The following is a 23,408-nucleotide window of genomic DNA, read 5'->3' on the forward strand; positions in this document are numbered from 1 at the left end:
TTTGGAAACAGCATTTTTTTAAATAATCCAACAGTCATACATACACACACACAAAAGGAGGCCTTTTTGTGTTTACTTCATGCTTTGCATATTGTTCACTTCTCCACTACAATTAAAATGGTCTTTCAGAAATTGAAAATCATCAAGTTTTACTGTACAGTCCCAACACCAGTGAACTTGTAGCACAGAACCAGACAGGCAGGGAAACAAAAAGTATTTTTGCAACTATCATGTAAAATCAGCATGACAGTGATAAATGTTTCATTACAGCATGCAATGGGGCTGACCACAGGTCTGTACACAAATCACTGCTACAAGATTGAACACAGTTAGACAAGTTTTTCCATTGCGGAGGGCAGCACTAGAAACCTTGTTTTTGTTAAGGATATTCATTTATCTTGATTATTAGTTACCAATTTCAACACCAATCCTGTATTATGTGAATAATAACACAAACTCAAACATGAAGTCCCTGTATCCTTGATGATCATCTTTGCTTCATGCATATACCATGCATACAACGAGAGATAGTTTTGCTCCTTTAAATATACAGAAACTACACAGAGGAGCTGCAAAACTAATTGTACAAAATGCATGTTTTTTTGAGATGATGCATATTCAAAATAAGGACATACACCAGTCCCTGAATGAAACATAATTACAATTTGCATGATTTGTCGATATCAGGCTGTTTCGTTTCTATCAGCACTAAGAAAAGGGAAAAATAGAAACTATAAATGCTATTCTTTGTATTTGAATTCACAAAAAGAGAACAAGGCCAAAATCAGCCAACTTTCTCCCCATAATTTTACCGACTGTAGAGTTTACCTCCCACTGCATGCCAGCACATATCCCAACATTCCCACTCCCCTTCAGCTAGTGATCCTTCTCCACATGAAAGGTGTGATTCAGCTTCAGACATTCAGAAGGTGTCCTTATATAATAAGGTGGCACTAAAACAAATGCAGATAATACAACAGAGGCGGAGGGGCTGCGCAGCTCGCCCCCAAGCCGCCACCCAACATCTGAACCGAAAAGGAGGAGCCCCCAGGCAGCACCCCCCACTCAGTGCGGTCGCCCACCTGCGGTGCCAAGGGTTCCCACCTGGCTCTCCCACGTCACAAGGTGCCTCAGAGGGATGGGGCCTGACAGCCCCACGAAGATGCTCCAGAGGCTGCAGGGAATCCCCAATGCTGCCAGAAGCCTATGTTTGTGCAAGCAAATTGAGACCCATAACTGCGACTCCGACACCTATTTTCACAAGGAGGCACCTACCTTACGTGCTTATATACATACATAGGATACACACACATTTCTAAATGCCTTCAGAAAGAGTTTTAAAATATTTTTCACTTCTTGCCTCAGAAGAAGGCTGAGTATAGATCAACAGCAGAAGTGACACTTCTTTCCTCTTCCCATTATGTTTCCAACCTACGAATACCTTTTATCAAACTTAAATCATCTAAAATACTCATTTAATCCCCATTTTCTTGTCATCCAACTCTGAACAGATTTTAGCGTTCCGAACCATTTGTTTCATGTACCTCTGGGATCAAAGATACTCAAAGCAAGAAATCGTGCATGTGCTCGGCTCCTTGAGGTTTTCCACGCTGCCCACAGCACCACAACTCCTTCAAAGAGCGAACGGCTGCACCGCACCTCCTGCTGACCGCTGCTCGCAGGGCACCAGACGAGAAAGGCATTCTGCTACTCTGCACAAAACCGGTTTTTGCTTCGGATCCGGAAATTCAGAAAAGTCAAAAGAAGAAAATGAGTGGTGGCATGAAACTTATAGAGAAAGGGGGGAAGACAGAAGCAGGGCAGAAGGAACGTGCATAAAGTACTACAGTTGTTTCCTCTGGAGGCAACACGTTTCTTCCCTGTCTGCAGTACACAAGTGAATGTCTGGTGCCAAAACAAATGGTAATGGCAAAAGAAAGTGCAACAGCTACACCAGACTATGTAATGAGAACACAACCACAATAGCTCTATCATTCATCCTGATGTCATTCACGCAATTAATCAACACCAAACATTTAAATCACTGACAGGGCTTCGACTCAGATTTCAGTTTCCAGATAAAGTATCTTTATTTGCACAGTACCCATCCAGCCAGGCTTTCCAACAAAAGCGATTATTTCCTTTTTTGTGAAGATGATAAAATCTTTAGCTAGAGACAAAGTAAGAAGGCTATGTATATTACTATAAGTACTGGTGACCAAAATATAACAGATAATCTTAAATATAACGCAGCATTATAGTGCACAATTTACAAACCAGAGTCTTTAAAAAGCTGTATTTTGAAGTGATTTCTCAAGGAATAAACACAGCATGCCTTATCGCGACTCGCAGAATGAATAAGAACTACGCAGATCAACTTAAGCAAAGGAGGAGACAGCTGATGTTTCCAAGTAGGGTGGATGTTAATTCAGCTCCCGCTGCACACAGAAGTCATTTTCTGCCAGGAAAGCATCGGCTCGCATTTACTAGCATGCCTGACACCTAAAGACGAATGGATTTTACACGCAGGTCTTCATTTTAAGTTTGTGAGGAGCACCACTGAACCCAACCGAGGTACTCACACGGCTGGAGAAAGCAAGCAAGCAAGCAGCAGACCCCAGAAGGTAGGTCTCCTTGATGCGACCTGCCACATCACTTTGCGTGCGCTTACAAAGTTTCGCTGCCCGCATAACGCTGGGCTGCACTCCCAGTCCTGCTACTTAACACGTTGCTTTCCGAGGGAGTTTACTGAGTTACAGCTACAGCGGTGCAAGCCCCTCTCCCTCTGCACAGGGCTAACCAGGCTTCTCCTCGCCCCGGTCCAGCGGCACCACGACCCCCGGGCTGGGCGAAGCCCCCGCCCCGGGGCAGCGCCTCCTCCCCGGAGGAAGGGGCCGGAGACCCCCTTACCTGCCCGCGGCGAGTCCGGCACCCCCCGGAGGGGCCCGAGCTGTCGCAGCTGGAAAACTTTCCGCACCGCCTCGCAGCCCCGCGGCTCCCCTGCCCCGAGGGCGGCCGTGGCGGCCAGGAGGAGCAGGACGACGACGCTGAGACTCTTCCCCGCCATGGCCCCGCCAGAAGCCGAGGCGGCGGGGGGAGGCCGCCAGCGTCGCCCCCTGCGGGCGGGACGGGACGGGGACAGGGACGGGGACAGGGACAGGGACGGGACCTCCCCCGGTCCCCGCCCGCAGAGTGCGAGGGGGGTCCCCGGAGCCCCTCCGGGGGAAGGGGCTGGCCGCCTCTGGTAGCCTCTGAGGGGATGGGGGTTTGGGGAGGGCCCGTCCGAGCCGGGGAGCGGCGCTGAAGGGAGAGGAGAGGAGGAGACCCCCGCAGCACGGGTGTGAGGGGAAGGGGCAGCGCAGCGCTGTGTGAGGAGGAAGCCCGAGGAACCGCCTTTAGGACAGCCCTAAAGCGACCTGCTTTTAGAGACGCTGTACGACGGGCTCACAGCTGGCAGCAGTGGTCGCGGATCGGTTTTGTGAGCTCGCCTTCTGATGCCAGGCTCGCGCTTTCCTGAAGAGTGCCTCCAAAAACTCAGCTGCCTCCAAGGTAACTTCAAAAATTTCGGTTTTCATAGGCAAACGTGACAGAGGACTGGTTTACAAAATCTCTGATCTTAGAAGCCAACGTCCAGTGATAGCTGTCGGAGAAACCAAGGTTATCTCTGAAATTGCTCCCTTGATGCCAGTATTCAGAATCCCCTCAAGTTGGATTCTCTTATGAAGCCCACAAGTTTTAATGATGTATCTTACCCCATTTAGCTGGAAATATTTTCTTACTAAGTTTCGAAACTGCCGGTGGTCATTCAGAACTTCACAACATCAGTCTATCCTAGCTCTCACTTAAATCTTTTAACTGTGGCAGCAGTTTCAATGCAAGACTGCAGAAAACGTGGAGAATGTGTGAATTATTCTACACATCCCTTTGAATAAGGGTAACAAATTGACACATCAGTTATTAAAAACTGCATTAGAAATCAACTACTTCACTGCTGAGCAAAGCAATAAGAAAAGGGAATTATACTGACATCCCATGTACTGACTGACAATTCGTAACACGTGGAAAGAACCAGCATTTCCTTTTTTTATTTATCTATGCTCATGGACTTGGCAGTTGTCTTCTGTCAGCACATTCCAACATATATTATTTGAAATGTCCTTTAACAGAATTTGTTCTACTGCTCTTCTGTTGGTAAACAGAACCATGACATTTAATATAAAGAGTGAGCGCAGATGACAGGTTACAATCTTTTGATAAAGCAAACTACAGCAAAAGATATTTGGGGCCCTTTATGAGGAAAAAGAGGGGAAAGCAGAACATGATGTACCCCTGCAAATAAAAAGATTTGTTTTAGACCAAAATAGAAATAATTAAAAATGCAATACCTTGTCTGTAAGCTGCTAATGGACAACAAATCCCTTGTCAGCCAGTAGAGCACAAGTTCTTAAATACAATACTCTTAAATATTGAAAAATAACATTGAGGAAAACAATTTGGATGTGGGAGCCAGGAAGTGGGGGATCTTATTCAGCAACTCAAAGATTGTAGAGGAAATTCTGGGAATCGTGAAACGCCAACTTCAACACCTAACATAAGACATGCACAGCATTCACAATAAACGTATGAAAATTAGGAGAGGGGAAAAGTCTTGCAGGATAAGAAATACAAGTATTCCTACTTAAAAAAAAATGCAAGTTTCTTGTTTACATCACAACTGCACAGTAGTTTGCCAACAGCAACAGATGATCATGGACTCCAGGGATTGACATCGAACTGATCCCATCTTCTGCCAGTTACAACTCATTGAAATCTCTACCCTCCAATTCTACAAATTAAGGGGAAAGTGAGGGTTTTTTGGAAAGAAGTTGTATATACATCTTTTAGCTATCTCATTTGAGGTGAAGAAGATTCAAGTTTAGTACAAAACTTTGTTTTGTTGTGGGTTTTTTGTTTGTTCTAAATGACTTTAGCAAAACATCTATGAAGAAAACAATTAACTTTAGCCTAATAAAGAGACCCAATTTATTTTTCTTGCAGGTTTTACGCTTTGAATCTTTCCTGATTTTAGTGTTATAGAAATACATATATATATATCTTCTAGCTCATATGTTTTATGAAACAAATATTCTGGACAAAGTTTCTGCATATGTGCAACACTACGCATAAGAAAGGAATTTTCTTATTGTAACATGAGGATATACAGGAACTTGGTGAGAGAAAACATCAGCATTAGGCTAGTCTTGCCTTTTTTCCTGACCAAAGCTTTGACATATACATTAGTGTCCCCTCACTGGTATCTGGCTCTCAGCTCAGAATGACTATAAAGAATAGCACTTTCACACATTCTCATTTTGCTTTCATCATCATGAACAAAAACACTACATTACCTCAGTCTCTAGTGCAACTCTCCTCTCTGAATCTCATCAAGCTAAAATGAGACTTTATTATTTTGGCCATACAGCCCTTAAGTTTCCTACTTACCTACATATCTAACATTGTCTTCTTAAGACTGCCATCTTGCTTGCAAATACTGAAACCCTTTATTTGGCTGTGCTGCCTTCCCTGACTGGATCCTTTCAGAGAGCTGCTACAAAAATAACTTTCCTGACCCATTGCTTTATCCACATCTACTTTTTGCACATTCCTTTTGTCAAGTCAAACAAGTCTTTGATTGCATATCCCTTTACTGTTCCCATCTCACCAATGATGCAAAAAAAAAAATGTTCCCACTACAAGACCTGCCTCCACCTTCAGCTTCTGAAGTGAGGAAATACTTTCATGCTACCTCCTGTTTTGTTTCATGTATCTGAAAGTAGTTCAAACATCCGTTAAGCTTTCTCATTCTCCTTTAAGTCATTCTTCAAAGCTTTCTTGGTGCTGAGTCATAACTATTATTTTTACATGCATCATAGCAATTAAGGAAGCTTTATCAAGACCATGGACTGTTGTGTTGACTAGTACATTCACACCATGTCCCTGTGGCAAATTCCATACATCTATTTCTGGTCTAATGACCAGAGCTCTTTATAAGTTCTTAATTCCAACACTGTCCTTTTGCTGTGAACAGAGTGGGGGATCCTAGCACACAGATGGAGCTCCTTGAAGAAACAACAGGGAACTATATATAATATATATATATTTCCTCCAGTTATGCAGAACTATTCTGCAGTTACTAAGGTGTTTTTTTCTCCTCTTACTTTAGGTTGAGCTAATTATGCTAGTAAACAAGAAGTAAAAGCTATGCACCATTTGGATTCATAACACTACCTTACTCTGCTACCAATGACCTCATAAATGTATGAGGCCAGTAAAATTGCACTCATCTCTAAGTTTAGCTCATCTAAGGATCCATTAACTGCAGCACTGAAAGAGTTCATATCAGTATTATGAAAGTTTGAGAATGTGTTCACAAGTACAGGTCAAAGTGTGGATTTTCTTAATGAGCTATTAAATTTTACCAAAATGAAAATGTTAACAACAGGTTTTTTTGTTGTTGTTGTTGTTTTATTCTTTGTAATTACAATTAATAATCAACATGGAGACAGCTGATACAAAATGCTGGGGAAATAATTGCTGGTAACAACAGAGCATGGTCGTTTTTTCTCCCACCACCACCCCCACACCCTACCACACCCCACTGTGATGGGTTTTACTCAGCTGGGCAGCTGAACTCCACCACAACCACTCTCTCACCTCCCCTCCTCAGAGGAATGGGGGAGAAAATACAATGGGAAGAGCTCAGAGGTTGAGATACGAACAGGGAGATCACTCAGTAACTGTTGTGACAAACAAAACAGACTAAATATAGACAGATTAATACAATTTATTGCCTATCGCTAACAGACTAAAGCGGTGAGAAAATAAAAGCAAACTAAAAACACCTTCCCCTCTCCCCAACCTCTTCTACATCCTCTCCCCAAGCAGCGCAGAGGAACAGTGAATGGGGGCTGCGGTAAGTCTGTAGCACTTCACCTCCGCCGCTCCTTCTCGGTCCCTCCCTGCCCCTGCTCCCCGTGGGGTCCCCCCCACGGGATGCCGTCCTTCCTGAACTGAGCCTGCGGGGGCTGCCCACAGGCAGCAGCTCTTCAAGAACTGCTCCCACACGGCTCCGTACCACGGGGTCCATCCTTTGTGGAAACCACATAACAAACGCCCTTCTGCTATTACTGCAGAACGTTAATCGACGCTTACCCCCCATACGTTTTGCCCCGACCACCCCTCGTGTCCCCGTTCCCCGTCCCTGCGCATCTCCTCGCGGCATCGCCCCGCTCCCCGCGATACTACCGGGGCCGGATCCCCAAAAAACGCCGCCGGCCCCCGAGCAGCGCCGCTCCCGGTCACGGCCCGGGGGCAGCCCCCTGCCGGCTGCGGGCGGGCAGGAGGAGCCTTGTCCCCTCCCCCCCAACTTTTTTTTTTTTAAATCACTACTTCCCTTAAAGGGAAAAGTGGTTTTAGAAGTGTAGGCAATGCATGCTGCCTGCCTAGAAGAGCTTCGGTTCTTTACAGTAATTTATGAGTTCAAGCATTCACAGGGGAATGTTGTATCCCCAACGTAATTCGGTACATATTTTTTTCATACAGGTTTTATTTAATTAATAATTTACACTTCAAGCATGGCTCAGCAATCAATGTACTTTCAAAAGTACTTCTTACCACCTAGATATAGTGTTCCCATGGGGACCTCCTCAGATATCCTCCTGTTGAACATTCTTACTGTTTCCTTTTGATTAGTATCACTTGTCTTGCTTTCAAGATATTTAATTCAGGCCCATCCAATTAAGACATTATCAGACAAGACCATCTGCAGTGTTTCTCTAACAGGGAATGCCCAGTACGGAAGACTGCAGCACAGGAAAGCAGCAACTTACACAAAACACTCACATGCAACAAAGAAAGGTAGGTGTCATGTAACTGAAGTACAGCTCTGCATTCTGATCCTAATATAAAAAAAGTCCACGTTCAATATCACCATTTACCAACATCAGTATTGAAAAAAACATGCACTTCTGTTGATACTTAAATACTCTTCTTTGACAGATTTACACAAGGTTAACACACTATTTTGGTCACCCCTAAGAACATAAGACACAGAGCACCTATGCCTTTTCCTACATGTCACAAAGGGAGAACCACTCCTATCAGTTGATAAAATAGTCAAGTCTCATCATGCCTAGAGAGGTGAATTTATTTCCCTTAGTCCACATGTGATGTATGAATTACTTTTACTTCATCAGAACACCGATGCCCAAGAAAACTTTGCAATCAGATACTTGTTCAACAAGAGGACCAGGCACCGTCCTAATGAACTAGCAGATAAGTCAACGTTCACATGTATAAGTGCTCATACTGTAATTTGCATCATTCATGATGAATGTTACTATTCCTTACACCCTTGCAACTGGTGAAGCATTTATTCCAACTCTGTAGCTGATGCCCAGCTTCTTTTTTTTTTTTTTTTAAGTGAAGAGAATATGAAAAGCTGTAAGAGGTATAATCCACAGGCCTTGCATCTGAACAACGTACTTGATCCTTCAACTTTGTGCAACTGAATTAAGTGCTTATATTGTCATGAATTTTAGCATTCCCCCTTTCTACAAGTGGGGAAGGAGGGCCCAAATATGCAAAAAAAAAGAGCATCCCACAACAAAAAAGATCTTTATTTTATTGATTTATTAAATTCTGAACAACTGTAAATCTCAAGTGTTTGTTTTGTCTTGCAGTTATGTGTGAACCGTACCTATACAAGCTCCAAGGTAAATAGCAAACTAGAGTTACATTCATTCTACTTAAAATGGCACCAAAAGTTAAAAAAGATAGTTTGCACAGAGCGCAATTTCAGTCCTAAATGAAAAAAAAAAAACAACCCACAGAGCTACGACCCTCTTTGGTGTTTTTCCCTCAGCTCTCATGTTTTTCATAGTATGGTTTACTGTTTGTAGAACAAAACTGAAAACAATCCTGCCGCATCTCTCAGGTTTTATTCTGCACCAAGTCCTGCTAGTAGGGATCAACACTTTATCACTTTATTTCTTCCTAACCTGGAATCCTAGTTCCAGATTTATGAGATGTAATCCAGGCAGTTAAAGGGCACTGATTCATTGGCATTAAATACAGAATTCAGTCATTCTAAATTGTCATTTAGACAAACCTAGGCACTGCCAGAAGTCAATGAGGGCTTAAGTTTCCGTCAGTAACGGTTCTAGACACTTCAGTTTAGAAACAGACTGTTAGTAACTACACCCTGCCAGTGTTGAGCAGGTGACCTATACCTAGTCACTAGGTCCCACCTGAATCCATAAATTAAGTGGAAGAACACCTTCCAAATCTAGAGTTCAGTCCTAGAGTTCAGTCCAAAATGCTGTAATTGTCACGTTTTGTGGTCAAATATCAATGAGGGTGTTTGCACCCATTTTTTGTTTTTAGTCCCATTAACACATTCAGAACAAAAGAATCTGGCAGCATTTATCTGTTTGGCATGATTCGAGCCTTCCACACCTCTCCCAGGTGAACATACCAGATATTAGTTTATTTTGAAAGTGATAAGGCTGCACAAAGTCCTTCTGAGTTTATCCCAACACATACTATAGTAGTTGTGTTATAATAGTTGTAGCAACTGGCCTGAAGGAGAATAGAACTTCAATCCACCAAGTTGAGGTACTGGAAGTCAGTACTGGACTCCAGTCTCCTTTGACTTATGATCAAGTATTTCATCTTGAAGTTCTAGTGCAGATCTCTTTCTGCACTATAAATAAACAAAAATAGAGCTGTAACTTTCATTGAAGGGCTGTTGAGCCTCCCTAACTACATCTCATGCTCTCTTCATAAATCACTGTGTATTTAACAAGATGCAATTTACACCACCACATAAAGCATTTATGACCTTGGTAAGGAATTTCAAAACATAAGTCAATTTCCAACCTTACATTTCACAAAAACCACACTGTATATAATGATGCGAATGTCTACCTGCCCCTACTTACTAGTTAATGGGTACTTCTGGGGAGTTACAGGTATAAGATCAGAAATGCCTCTTACAGAAAAAGCTTCAAGTGGAAGTTTAATTACTTCAAACAAAACCAGCCACAAAACTACAAGGTTTTCTGCTGTTCCTGAACTACCTATTAAGTTGTACTTCTCGTTTAGTTCTCCACTTTGTAAACAGATAACCTAATGTGTGGAAATAGTTAGGCCTAGGTCCTCATTGTAAAAAAAATGAAAAACAGCATAGTTATGTAGATACATAGATACCACCCCTTATCACCACCCAAAGAAACGGAGTTTCCTCTTGCATAGGAAAAAAATCTTTTATAAGCTGGAACCCCTCCCAGTTAGTGAGCTGACTAGCTCAAGGCATACCCTGGAAAAGGATCTCTGAACTGCATACATTTCCTAGCTCGTCAATAGCATTAACGTACATTTCATGGAAACTAAATATTGCATGTGAGTGAGGAATACCTACTTTGGGTCTTACAAACCCACTCTACGAACAAGTATTGGACATTACAGCATGTAAATATTTAGAAAAGTTAGCCTACTGTTATCCACCTAGCATTCCAAAGCACTGTAAAGACAATACAGAGCATCTAAGTTTAATCTTAGGTTTCATCAGAATTCGTGAACACTTGGTAGCTTAAAATACTAGAAATATTAAAATAAGAAAAAATGGAAAAAGAACATATCTGTGAAGTGTTTCTATAGACTCAAAGGAAAAGCTAAAGCAGCTCTCCTTCATGATTCCTGGAAATAGTGTACCTCTAACTACACTCCAGCCTTGTCTTTAAGTGCAAGTCCTGGATGACTTTATACACATCAAGAAGAGTCAGAAGAGTTCAGAAATCTTGATTTTATAAGCCAAAACAATGAAGATACATGTTGAATTATACTTATTTTTGCATCATTTTTCTAGAATATACCATTTGATGAAATATTGCAAAGATAGCATGATGTTATAGAGCAATCCAAACTGTCATGCAAGTTCTGCTCAGCAGGGCTATTTTTGTTCTTCTTTCTCCTCCAGGAGACAGAAAATGTGTCTTTGCAAGGAATTTTGTTTGCATATGGCCAATGCTGCCCCCCCCTGCTGCCACTGCCCCAAGTGAACTTCATTGGTGTAACACTCAACCCTACAGAAATAGAAAAGCTACACAGACTGCACTCTAACCTTGACTCATAGTGGCCTACGACTTCTCAGGCTGCTCTCTACCTCACTCTAGTTCTGAGGGCTAAACCGTATCTGAAGGTTGGTCTCCTCTTGCTTTTGTCCAGCAGGGCTGTTCCGTGATAAGCTACAGAAGTTTAAAGAAGGAAACATGGTAATACAAAACCAGGTGACAAACAAGGCAAAAATGAAAACAGGAACATAAGGTACCTACAATAGTTCAGGATGGCATAATACAAATACTTCAGTTAAACTTTTTTGTTTTAAGAAAGGAGAAATTAATTCTACATTTTCATTTTCCTGCAAAACATGTAAACTCAGGGAAGAGTTTTCCATCTCTTCAATTACATTTTCAGGGACCAAAAAGTTAAAAAATGACCCAAAAAATGCAACACATCCCTGGAAATTTCTAGTCCAATTTCTACTTTTTATCCAAGGCTTTTTCCAGATTTCTAGAACTAACACTTTCTACAAAGTTCTCAATTCCATTCAAGTTCTCTGTTTATTAAATGTTCATGCAGTCACATGAACAAAAGTGACAGCTCACCAGCATGGGCTCTTCTCTTAAGTTATGATCTTACTCTATCAAACTCCACTGCCCTCTAAACCCTTTGTTTCAAGCCAAAAACATTTCCCTTTTTAGGCATATAAGCAGTTGCCTGTCTCTCAATTTAAAGATTGACTACATAGTAGACATGCTCCTCTCTGCCTTTTCCCCAGAAGCTGTTTGACTATTTTCCCCTGCCCCACTTTTGGTCAGGATAGCTGTCATCTGTCTTGCCTGTGCAATCCTGCAATATGGAGTAGGAGTGGTCTGTCAGCTGTGCTGGTTTCAGGAACATTGCTACCAATTCTGAACTGGCATTTTGCAAGGTAGCCTCTTACATTTTATCCTAAGTTTGACAGGAATATTGAAGTTAGTGCTTATTTAAATATTAAGAAGGGTTCTTCCATAATGGCTTAAAGTGCAAGCTGGGAGTGTTTGGCTATTTCCTAAGTCTGTCACTCTAAGTTTCTAACTAGTTCAATATATACAGCTAGAACTGAATTAGCTTATTTTGGCATTATGCATACTGACAGCTGCAAAGCATTGGAGCCACCAACTGTTCGAACATGGCAACAGCTAGCTAACTTCTATTCCAGAGCAGTTTATACAAAACACAACATGCAAAGCAAGTTCTGTCACCACTGAGTTTCCCTCGTTTCTTAAGACACAATATTATAATACTTATCCTATTAAAATTCTGAAGACTTTGCATTTGACCAAAGAAAGTTGGGTATTTAAAATATTTCTACCTCTAATGACATAGCACAAACTTAACTAGAAGCTTGTCCAGTTCTCAGTTCTATTAGGCACCTAAATTAGAGACAGAGTGCTTGGTAGAGGTATATAGCAGATATAGTTCTTGTGTACTAGTTCATTCAAACAAGTTTACACAAGACTTCAATAATTTTGAACATTTATCATTACAAGCAAATATATCAATTATTTTCAAATACTTAATGGAAACTTAAGAACAGATTAATCAGCAGAAAGGAAAAAATAGTCCTTTCGGAGCGTACTGGTTAAAAAAGTGTTCTGCACAATGCATACCTTGATATCAGATCTAATAATTTTGCCCAAATTTTAAAATTTATCTTGAACTTTTATCTTGAAATCTAGATCTGCATTAATTCCCTCTATTTAATTTCCTCACAGACCCTACTTTACCCATTATTTTCCATTATTAAGCTGTACCAATTCAGCTGAGGCAGCCAAATTTGTCAGCTGTTGTGAGCCCTGCCATTGTCACCTGCTGAATTCAGTCAGCAAAGATGATGAAACCTGGACAACATGAACTGGCAACTTTATTACGATATTTAACCAGCATACAACCATATGTACTGCTAATTTCAGTCTGCAAGACATCCCGGAGTAAGCTCGGTTTATGTTACAGCATTTCAGTACTGAGGTACTGGAACAGACCTCAACATCTGTTGTCAACTACAGAAGAAAGCTCTTAGAGGTAAGCCAACCACACAGCAAAACTTAAGTCTGGAACTTACAAACCTTTAGCAGATGCTGAACGAGGCAAAGGCTCAGGTCATCGGAACAACCACCAAGTTCTTATAAAATTGGAGGGGGAAATCACAAAGAGAGGAATCAAGATTATCACATTTTTACTATCACTTTGCATGACATTGCACTCAGTGCTTTGAAGTAACAACTGATAAATAGACCCTAGTGAGAAAGAATCTCATTAGATCAACTAAGATCAACTTCAAGTATTTAAGTTGTCTTAGCTTTCTTAGTATTGTACCACCAATTCCATAATGTCTCCATCAAGGAATACATAACACTCCCCCATAAGAATATAAGGAGGGCTGTGGCAAGGTCATACCACGGCTCTGTTCACTCAGTATCCTAACTCTAATAGCAGCTCCCCAGGGAAGAATCTAACATTTCCCCCTCAACGTCCTTCCAACCAACCATCTGTGACTTTAGAAATACTCAAATTACCAATTACATATATATATATTAATTAAAAAACATCCCTTAATGGATATTCTCCTCCCATTCATTTCTTCCAGTTGCACCCCACACCACTCAGGACACACTTGAGCATCTTTCTACGATTGTTCTCCAGCTAATGAAAAAGCTCAACTTTCCAATAGTTCAGGGAATTCAAGAAAAAGAAAACTTGTGTATCTTGTGTACCTCCAGGTTCAGCACCTGCACTGTCCTCAGCTGATTTCAGTCATCAGAAAATGCATTCAAGCCAAAAAGTTTCTTCCCCTCTCAACTGACAGGTTTTCCTGGAAGATTTTAGCTTCACACGCACCACCAGCAATGTAAGTATAACATATGCACGGAATACAGAAATTCTGTCAAGCAACAGTGAGGTTTTTTTCTCCATTTCCTGATCTTTTGTGGCAGATACTATGCAGGAAGGCATTTTACTAGCCAACCTGTTCTTTGCGATTGTGAAAATATGTCAGCTTTTGTGTATTAGTAACATTCCCCTTTATCTTTTGGATGTGTAAATATAGGCATATGTACCTATACACAGACATACACACATGGTAAGAAAAAGCATAGACTATGGAAATGAGAAGCAGCTGTGAAGAAATACCATTTCCTTAAGTTTGAAGAAATTAGGAAGGCTCCTGATTTGTTTGTAACATTTCGCAGCCCCCTCAAGGATGAAGATATAAAGTCATTAGTAAGTATAGTTACTTTTTGGCCTTGCATGCTCAGGAAAAGGCTAGCTGTAATAAAAAAAAGTCTGAACTATCAGAGAAATTTTAAACATCTGCAGCTTCATTAAATATCTCCTATGTTTGGTGGAATCCATGGAATATTTATTGGAAAACTGAATTGCATACAGCAAGTCAAAACTATATTTTAATATTAAAGAATCTTTATTCTAAATAATGTTATAAAATATTTTTAATTATTTATACCTAAACAGTGAGATGGGGAACTACAGGTAAGTGTACAACAGTAGTATGTCTTGCAATGACAAATTCTAAATCTGGAAAAGCATGGTTATGGTAGAACAAGAACATGAAACATTGGCTGTGCCAACATCCAGTGATTTCCTTGATTTGGAGATAACTAAGTGACCTTCCAAAGGTATACTCAAGTTTAGAAACAGGATTCCTGATACCTACATAAAAAAAACACCAACAAGTCCAAAGGAAGATCCTCTCCGTAGTCTCTCCAACCTGAGGCTTGGAATCCGAGTCACAACCCATGGGGAAACAAATATCTTTGCCAAAATATTCCTTACACGAAAAAAAAGGGGCTTTCCCATCTTGAACACACATTCATCATAGTGTTGTGCAGGTTCTACAGATGAACACAAAACCTCCCCACACAAAGTACTGGACAGTCAGATTGCAATGTGGCAGTTTGGCATGTGAGGTAAAAGGTATCAAATATTCCATCAAAAGGACGTCTACAGGTTAGAAGTAACTGAGTTCAACTACATAAAGTTCAATCTATTAGAATGAATGCTGTTCTCACTTTAGTTTTGTCTTCATGATACATCAGAAAAGTTTTGGAATACTTACCTCACACTGAGGAAATGTGGTTTTTTTTTTTCCTTCAAGTCTTGAGAGCTTAATCCATCAATTTACAGCTAAGTACCTCTGAGTTTGTTTCTGCTATCCCTAGACAAATTAGGTGGGAAGACTGGAAGCTCCAACGGCACAAGGGTTGGAAGCAGCACACAAGACACCAGTTTGTTGTGATTTTACTTCATTTGGGCAGCCTAATGAAGTCTCCAGGTCTTAAGACCTAATATACACTTTGCTAGATGTTGTTCATAAAACATGGGACTCACCCGTTTACTCATCTTTGCCAGCACTCCCATTGCTTAACACATTCCCTCCTAGTTCCACATTGCTGAGATCTGTGAGCTTCCAGATCGACGTATTTCTGGATTATTTGCCACATTCTTGCAGATTTGTGTTTGTACATTTAAGTCACTTTCATTGTTAGTACAGTACTACAGCATTCCATTGCATACTAGTACTGGTGCTTAGTCTAAACTCCTTTATTTGACCAAGAAGCATGCTTCATACACTGCTATTTTAGGCAGAAAGCCTCATTTTACACTAGCATCACAGTGGACTAAATTTCCAGGTGTACGAACGTTCCTAGACTTCGTTGCAACTGCTGCACTTCCAGATCTATTGGCAGACTTAAGAAAAGGAGTATGAGAACTCTTTGCGAAAAGGCAAGCATAATCCTGATACTAGAACAGATGGACCTGGTCGATCAAGGATGAACAGCTGCACGGTTAGTATTTCTGAAACTCTCAGAGTAAGGTAATGCATTGACTTCCAGGCTAAAAACCAGGAGCACAAAGCCAACAGATGTTAATCCCAGTCTCAGTAACATCAAGATAGATCTCTCCTCAGTGAATGAGAGTAAAGCAGCTAACCACTGTTGTGACCGTGTTCAAATTGTCTGGGAGACTCATGCAGTGATAAATGCACCAGTTCTACAGGTTACAGCCATACTGCACGTGCTTTTCCTCAACAAGCAATGCATGAGCTCATGCTGCACATGCTTGCTATCACCAATACAAGGCAGTATTGCTGCCCTATGAAGCTGGCACTGCACACCAGCTGCACACCTTTCATGAACTCTGGCATAGTGAGGAGCTGTTGTTATTTCTCCAAATACCAGTGGACTTGTACATCAGGCCAAAAAGGGCACCCACAAACAGGAAATTCTTGGCAACCCAGGTGAGCAGAAGACTTCAAGAAGTCATGCTTCCATGCCTGGTCTTATTGCAATGGTAAGGACCATTTAATCTCAAGGAATGTTTCTTTCAAAGCAGTGTCTTCTCAGTTTGGGACTGTGAACCAGCACCGCTGTCTGATGGAAGCCGTAACAAAGACCAATTGTTACAACAACAGTCCTAAGGATGATTGATCGATCTGGTTTTCTGTTCTGGGCACAAAGCAAATCTTAACAGGTTTCCTTCTCACTGTTGGAAGCCAGTATTAAGAAAACACTGAGAAGGGACATATATTTTAATTCCCATTCAGCTTTTATAGTTTTCTCCTTTCAGCATGGTAATGTCCTTTGCTGTAATCAAACAAAATCTTCACCAATAACAGTCCTTTAACATCCCCCTCCCCACAGCTCCCACCCTCTCCCCAAAAGGGCGGTGCATGGAGTCTCTGGCTGACAGACTATGCAGCCTTCACACTACTTTGGTAGCTCTGCTACAGCACCAAGCTCTCAGCATTTCCTTCTATCCCTCTTTCAGCACAGGAAAGGAGTAGAGATGTATATTTTTATGCACCTTTGATTGTTCTGCTGTGCTTTATTAAAACCCTCTAGATTACTAGGCAAATAACTTTTTACCCATTTATTGCTTAGACTGTTTTGCTGAGACTCCTTTGCATGTACCTTTTGTAAAGGCAAGGCAGATTTTCCAAGCCCCTTACAGGCTATAGAAGACTTTATTTATCACCAACAGAACTTAAGACGAGCAGTCCCTATGTTTTATGAATAAAGCATATCCCTTAAATTTCTCAAATGCTAGAAAGTTTTGTTTCTGCAATGCCTGCAAGACTACGCTTACATCCTCTTGGCTCCCCATGCTTCTTTTACAACATAAGCCAAAATGTAACCTAATTTAAATGTCCTATTAATCTGCAGACTTGTAGAAGTAGGTGAAATTTGCTATAACTTCCTTATCCCCCAAAGGGATACAGGCCTACAAATCACTATATATTCCAGACTTTGAACTCTTTAATTCAGTATTGGAGATGCACATGAAGTGAAACTACATATATACACTGACGGAGCAGATTATTTTCATGATTTTCAGATTAACTGATTAACTCCATGTGGCTCCATTACGCACCGTGTCACCCAACCATCAGTACTGAGTACCTCTGCATACACTTCTGTTTGCAGTTCCCACACGCTATTTCCCCAGGGGACCACTTACATGTCAGAGGCATGAGGTTTGTCTGTCAAGGCCAGTGGTGCTGCTCCAGTTTGGGGGAGAATTATACTGGTAGGTGAATGGTCTAGCCCAGATTCCAGGTTGTGTCCAGACGTGCTTTTCTGACAACCACTACGTGAAAGCAACCCAGAGAAACATCCAGTCAGTGTAAGGGTTACCTCCTGGTATACTGAGCTAGCTACACTGCCTGGAAACAGCCTTAAGACTAGAAAAGAGGTAGTCTTAATAGAAGATAGAATCACAGCCATCTTCAGTTGGAATCCAGGACAGTATCCATTCTCTAGGGCTGTGAATCCTTTTTAACCATTATTTTCCACTCTCATAAGGAAAAAACTTATTTTTTTTAATTCACGGAAGCCAATTTGAAGTAGTGACCTGCAAGACTCTCAGTATCCAAGAAAGTACAACTGATTCATGTCACAAGAAAAAAATCTTCACTTATTCATTAGCCCAGTTCAAAAATTTATTACTCTAAATTTTTACCCTCTTAAAAGAAATAAAAACACAAAGCCTCCACATGTAATACATCACCAGAGCAGGACTGGATACTTTTGGAAAGTCTAAATACTTTGGGCACATTCAATACCTATGTTAAGATGTGACATTAAGAAGAATAAAGAATAGTCCACTGATCTGGCATACAAAGCTCTGAAGGCTTTTGTCACACCTCCCACCTCCCTGCACCAAAAACAAAAAGTAACAAAGAAAAATAGAGTTAGAGGTCACTTTTAATGAAACTAGGCTTACAACATACACCTCTACAGCATCGTGGAGATCCAGAGCTCCAAAACTGTTTCTCACCAAGCAGTCTGTCTCAGCGCTTTCTTGAAAGAAGTTTAAACCTCCCCAGCACGTAGACTTCTATTCCACTAATGATTTTTCTCCCCTCCCCTACTCTAGGGGAGACTTTTAACCTCCATCCATCTCAACCTTCTCTCATGTTTAGAAATGTTTTATTCACACAAATGGGGTATGAAAAAATGTATTTCTCCTCCAAATCACAAGGGAGTCCACATATAAGCATCTCTTTCAACTGACTGGGTGCTTTATTGGTTAAATTTTAATACAGACCTTAAAAAAAGGACAAAAATAACATTAACAGTAGACACTAACAAGTGAACATCTGTTGTCAAAGCCATCAATACAATCCTTAGACACAAGTTGCTGGGAAATAGAGGTAAAAAGAAACATCTTCACTCAAAATTCAGCTTCAAAGAGGAGCTGACTCAGGCCTGGTCAGACAAAGAACACGCTCACTTTTGTTTGCACCCATCTGCGTGGATAACCCCTGTTACAGATTGCTCATGCAGTCTCACTGAGCAGAACCTGCTTTCACTATCCTGCTGAAGCACCCTCTCAAACACTGACCAGTAGGATGTATTCATAGTTTGACCAGTTGATCTCACCTCGGATCACTGGGTTTTCTGCAGATGGAGATACGTGAGTTGGGAGAACAGGAAAGAACCACTTCTCTACTCCTCCAGACACACAGATATTAAAGCACACCAACAGAATTAGAGGGTTGGGCTTGTTTGTTTGTTTTTACTACCTCCAGTCCCAGTCTGCCACAGAGTCAGGAGTGTTTACAAGCTCACAGGCTGACTGTTGATAGTACTCCAAACGCCTCTGTTATGTTTGTTGCTCAGGACAACTCTAAAATTCTCTCTACATGTATTCTTGCAAGTATGTCAGTAAGCACATTGCTAAGCTTTCTAACACCTAGCTAGTTCCTAGAGCATAGTCACCTGCACGGAAATCCAGTCCAGCACTTTCAGAAACACTAGCAAGCTGTTTCTACAGGACCAGGGCTGTATTCTTACTAGAAGAAACTGAAAAATACAAGGAACATATAGATGGTGATACACAGAAGGTATGCTAAAAACCTTCAGACTGGAGCCAACTTAGGAACTCAATAGTTCAGAGAGGCAAAACTTGCTCATGGAAGTTAAGCACCCTGTGCAATATTATACTGCAGTAAGAACTTGCAGAATTTTTATGCGATGTTTTAAAGGGAGGCACTTCATAACACAGAGTGCTAAGAGGGACCATTTCCTGCCACAGACCTTAGGAACGTAACCATCACGCAATTTTGAGGAGTTTCCATGACTTGCATAGAAACAGCATTTTGACAAGACACATAGATACATACTTCACAGCTTGCTTTCATGCTTTATCTAAGAATACCGATGCACATGAAACATTTCAGAATCAGAGTAGTACCTTGCTTACTATCCTATGTTGTATCAGGAACTATTTAACGTAAAAGAAATATGCAGCTGCATCTCATATATACTAAATTTCACTGAAAACAATTTAGGCACCAATTACTGTTTCAATGAGCATGTTCTCACTGAAAAGCTTTTGCTAGATAAGAAATTGGGAGTTTTTACCTAGAGGTTGGTTATCCACCAATTAGCAGAGCTTATCATAGACACTGGCACTTATCTCTTTAACTATGCTTTTATCTTTTATTTTATACTTTAGTTCACACTTCGTCTTTTAATAGTGAAACACTAGCTTATGGAAAGTTTTTAAGTGTTTTGTTTCAGTATTTTTACTGCACTAATAGAAGAAATCTGATAAGCCACCTAGTAGCACTGATTTCTAGAATTAACTGTAGACAATGGGATATTTGGAAAAAACCTCTTTTCGGGATGCAGCATTTTTAGTCTTTAGGAAAAAAATAGGAAGGCCTGTAGAGCTTTAGAGTTTACCGTGTAGATATTTTCTATTTCTAAGTATTTATAGCCTTTAAAATATTAAAGGGATACTTGGAAAACTGGAGTAAAGGTTGATTTCCCACAAAAAGTATGGGCCTTTGCCAACATACTGTGTATATGCGGGAATGGGAAGGAGAGGGGAATAGAAGAGATGCACATACCAAAACACAAGTAATCGGTGACTCAGTACTTCCTAAGTGCTCATATTTTACAGCTCTGCAGAGAGGACAGTAAAAAAAACTAGAGAAGTGCCTAGAAAAGTACACTAAACAGGAACTAGCTAGACTTCTTCTATAGCAGGGAAGGGAACTGTAATAAACACACTTAAAAGATGTGGGTATCTGGAACCTTTTAAAGATTCTATAACATGCCACCCAAAGGATTTCTTATTGTTGCATGGTGTCTTATCCATTGTTAAAATCCAGACCATTTCTATCCAAACTGCTGACATGCCCCACAGCAGGACAGTTGTTCTAACATTCTTGTCAGTCACAGCAGCACAGAAGGCATAGAAAATACCAATTATTAAATAACACAAGTTATAGTAGCCTTCTGCTTTAACTGAGCTTTATAGTCCCTTTTTCTTTTCCCTGTCCATTCTTGTATTCATCTTCCCTCCCTTCAATGGCATCCTTGATCTCCTCCCATCTCCCAGGCAAGGCAGTATCACACATTTTTCCAGCAGGCCTGTGTATTTCTACTGTAAGTAGGACATGACCAGCCATCACTTATCTGCAGGTCGGGCTCCATGTAACACACCTCTCTTCAACCAAACTCAGGAGAGCAAAGACATACTTTAGTAACTTTACTTTCCAACATTACACCAGTAAGGGCTCAGACTATGCACTAGCTAGCACTGATCAGCTAAATGAGCTGGCAGCAGTCAAAGCCAGTCTGAACCCCAGATATGCACCGAGCACGCATCTCCAAAACGAACATTTCTTCAGTTAAAATAGTCTCAGCTATCTCTGTTCACCAACCTCGTGCAAGAATCCATGCATTAAGATGGCTTTCGGTAAGAGCCATTAAGAACATAAACTATGGAGATGCCTTCCCTCAGCCTCAGTGGATCCCTAAACCTGATCTAATTTACAATGGTTGAAATAAATCAGTGGTATTTTTTCCAGTAACGAACAGAAATGCTAACCTCCTCAACTGAAAGGAAATATTTAAGGCTACCCAGATCACAGCTATTTGCTTTTATGGCTCTGTCTACACAGTTTGCTACATATTTATAGAACCTGATTCAGTTCCTAAAGAGCCTGAAGAAGTCGGCATGTGGCTGTAACCAAGCATTCTGTATTTGGATACTTACACTTAAATTACCCATGTGTCATGTCACCCTAGCAATTTAAGGATAATGAAAAAACACCCCACCCTGAGAAGCAGGTGAGCCTGAAAGAAGACTGATTTCACAGAACTGTTCACCCATTAAATTGTTTTGGGACACTACAGAAAATGAGTTTTGTTTAACAGTAAGAGTTAAACACTTTTTTTTATTAGGAAGGTGGAAAATTTAGAATAACTGAGGGAAGATTCACTTTTACAACTCTTAGTTTCTACTCACCAGGCCAGTATTTGAGTTTCCTACAGCCAGTAGCATTCCTGGCTGGAGGGTATTAACATCCTTGTATTAAATCTTGCTGAAAGAACATAACCCACACAATTTACCCAACGTTTCACAGAATCACAGAATTGTCTAGGTTGGAAGAGACCTCCAAGATCACCCAGTCCAACCTCTGTCCTAACACTAACAAGTCCTTCACTAAACCATATCACTAAACTCAACATCTAAATGTCTCTTAAAGACCTCCAGGGATGGTGACTCAACCACCTCCCACTGGGCAGCCCGTTCCAATGCTTAATAACCCTTTCAGTAAAGTTCTTCCTAACATCCAACCTAAAACTCCCCTGTCGCAACTTTCGCCCATTCCCCCTCGTTCTGTCACCAGGCACATGGGAGAATAGACCAACCCCCACCTCTTTACAGCCTCCTTTAAGGTACCTATAGAGAGCGATAAGGTCTCCCCTGAGCCTCCTCTTCTCCAGGCTGAACAAGCCCAGCTCCCTCAGCCGCTCCTCATAAGACTTGTTCTCCAGACCCCTCACCAGCTTCATCGCCCTTCTCTGGACTCTCTCGAGCACCTCCATGTCCTTCTTGTAGCGAGGGGCCCAAAACTGAACACAGTACTCGAGGTGCGGCCTCACCAGAGCCGAGTACAGGGGCACAATCACTTCCCTAGCCCTGCTGGCCACACTGCTTCTTATGCAGGCCAGGATGCCGTTGGCCTTCTTGGCCAACATTTTCTGTTTGTCCTCTGTGTCCCAAAGTACCTTCTAGAACCAGAAGCTTCAGAACTGGCAACATGAAATGATGCTAGGGTGGGAACTCATCTCCAGCCTCGGTGATGCCAGACCAACAATTCTCATGCATGTAAGCAGGTATCATTCTCTACTCTTCTGTTCACAACACCAACTGAATCAAGACAGATACTTGTTAAAATTGCTGCACATAAGTAGAAGACAAACTCAACAGATAATTCATCAGCAAGGTAAGAGAAGTATGTACTAAGTGGACTACAGAGAACCTCAGACACGATTAGTATTTTTCGGTACCTTCTTACCTAAACCTCATCCAAAATAAATTGATGAAGCAAGCCACTGACCAGAAATGAAGACTTTTTAGGAACACAAGCGCAGACTTCATAGCAAAGCTGTGATAAAGAACCAATACACGATGCAAGCCCACTGCTTTATGATCAGCTGCTTTATCTCCTCTATCAAATAACATCTATGTATTTTACATGGTGAATAATATTTGCATCAATTATTCTGAAGCTACTAAACCCAAACATTTATGAAGGAGAAAGCTGCAGGAATGAATTCTAGTAACAGGGGGTGGTGCAGAAACAAACCCTGATTTGAAGAAATCTTCGGGTCCTGAAGTGAGACTTGAAGACATCATTTACAAACTACAGGAAGAGATGTGATGTACTTCAAAGACAAGAATTAGTGAAAAACAGAACATCAAGTGCCGTGTTAGGTTTCTCATGA

The 23,408-nt window shown here is 41.1% G+C and overlaps 1 protein-coding gene across 5 annotated transcripts in view; it reads right to left on the reverse strand.

The window, feature by feature from the left end:
• Positions 1-22,335, reverse strand: part of GPC5 (glypican 5) — a 770,806-nt gene extending 748,471 nt beyond the window's left edge. For 3 of the 5 annotated variants that reach the window (XM_066986959.1, XM_048078013.2, XM_048078010.2), the window contains exon 1: positions 2,911-22,332. In XM_066986959.1, coding sequence (XP_066843060.1) covers positions 2,911-3,067 — 157 coding nt within the window. In that variant the 5' untranslated portion in view covers positions 3,068-22,332. Of the gene's footprint in view, positions 1-2,910 lie in introns of all 5 variants that reach the window. The other 2 variants (XM_048078008.2, XM_048078009.2) reach the window with 1 other exon arrangement.
• Between the last annotated feature and the right edge of the window lie 1,073 nt (positions 22,336-23,408).

The sequence above is a fragment of the Anser cygnoides genome, chromosome 1 (genome assembly GCF_040182565.1).
Source record: "Anser cygnoides isolate HZ-2024a breed goose chromosome 1, Taihu_goose_T2T_genome, whole genome shotgun sequence".
Taxonomy (NCBI): Eukaryota; Metazoa; Chordata; class Aves; order Anseriformes; family Anatidae; genus Anser; species Anser cygnoides.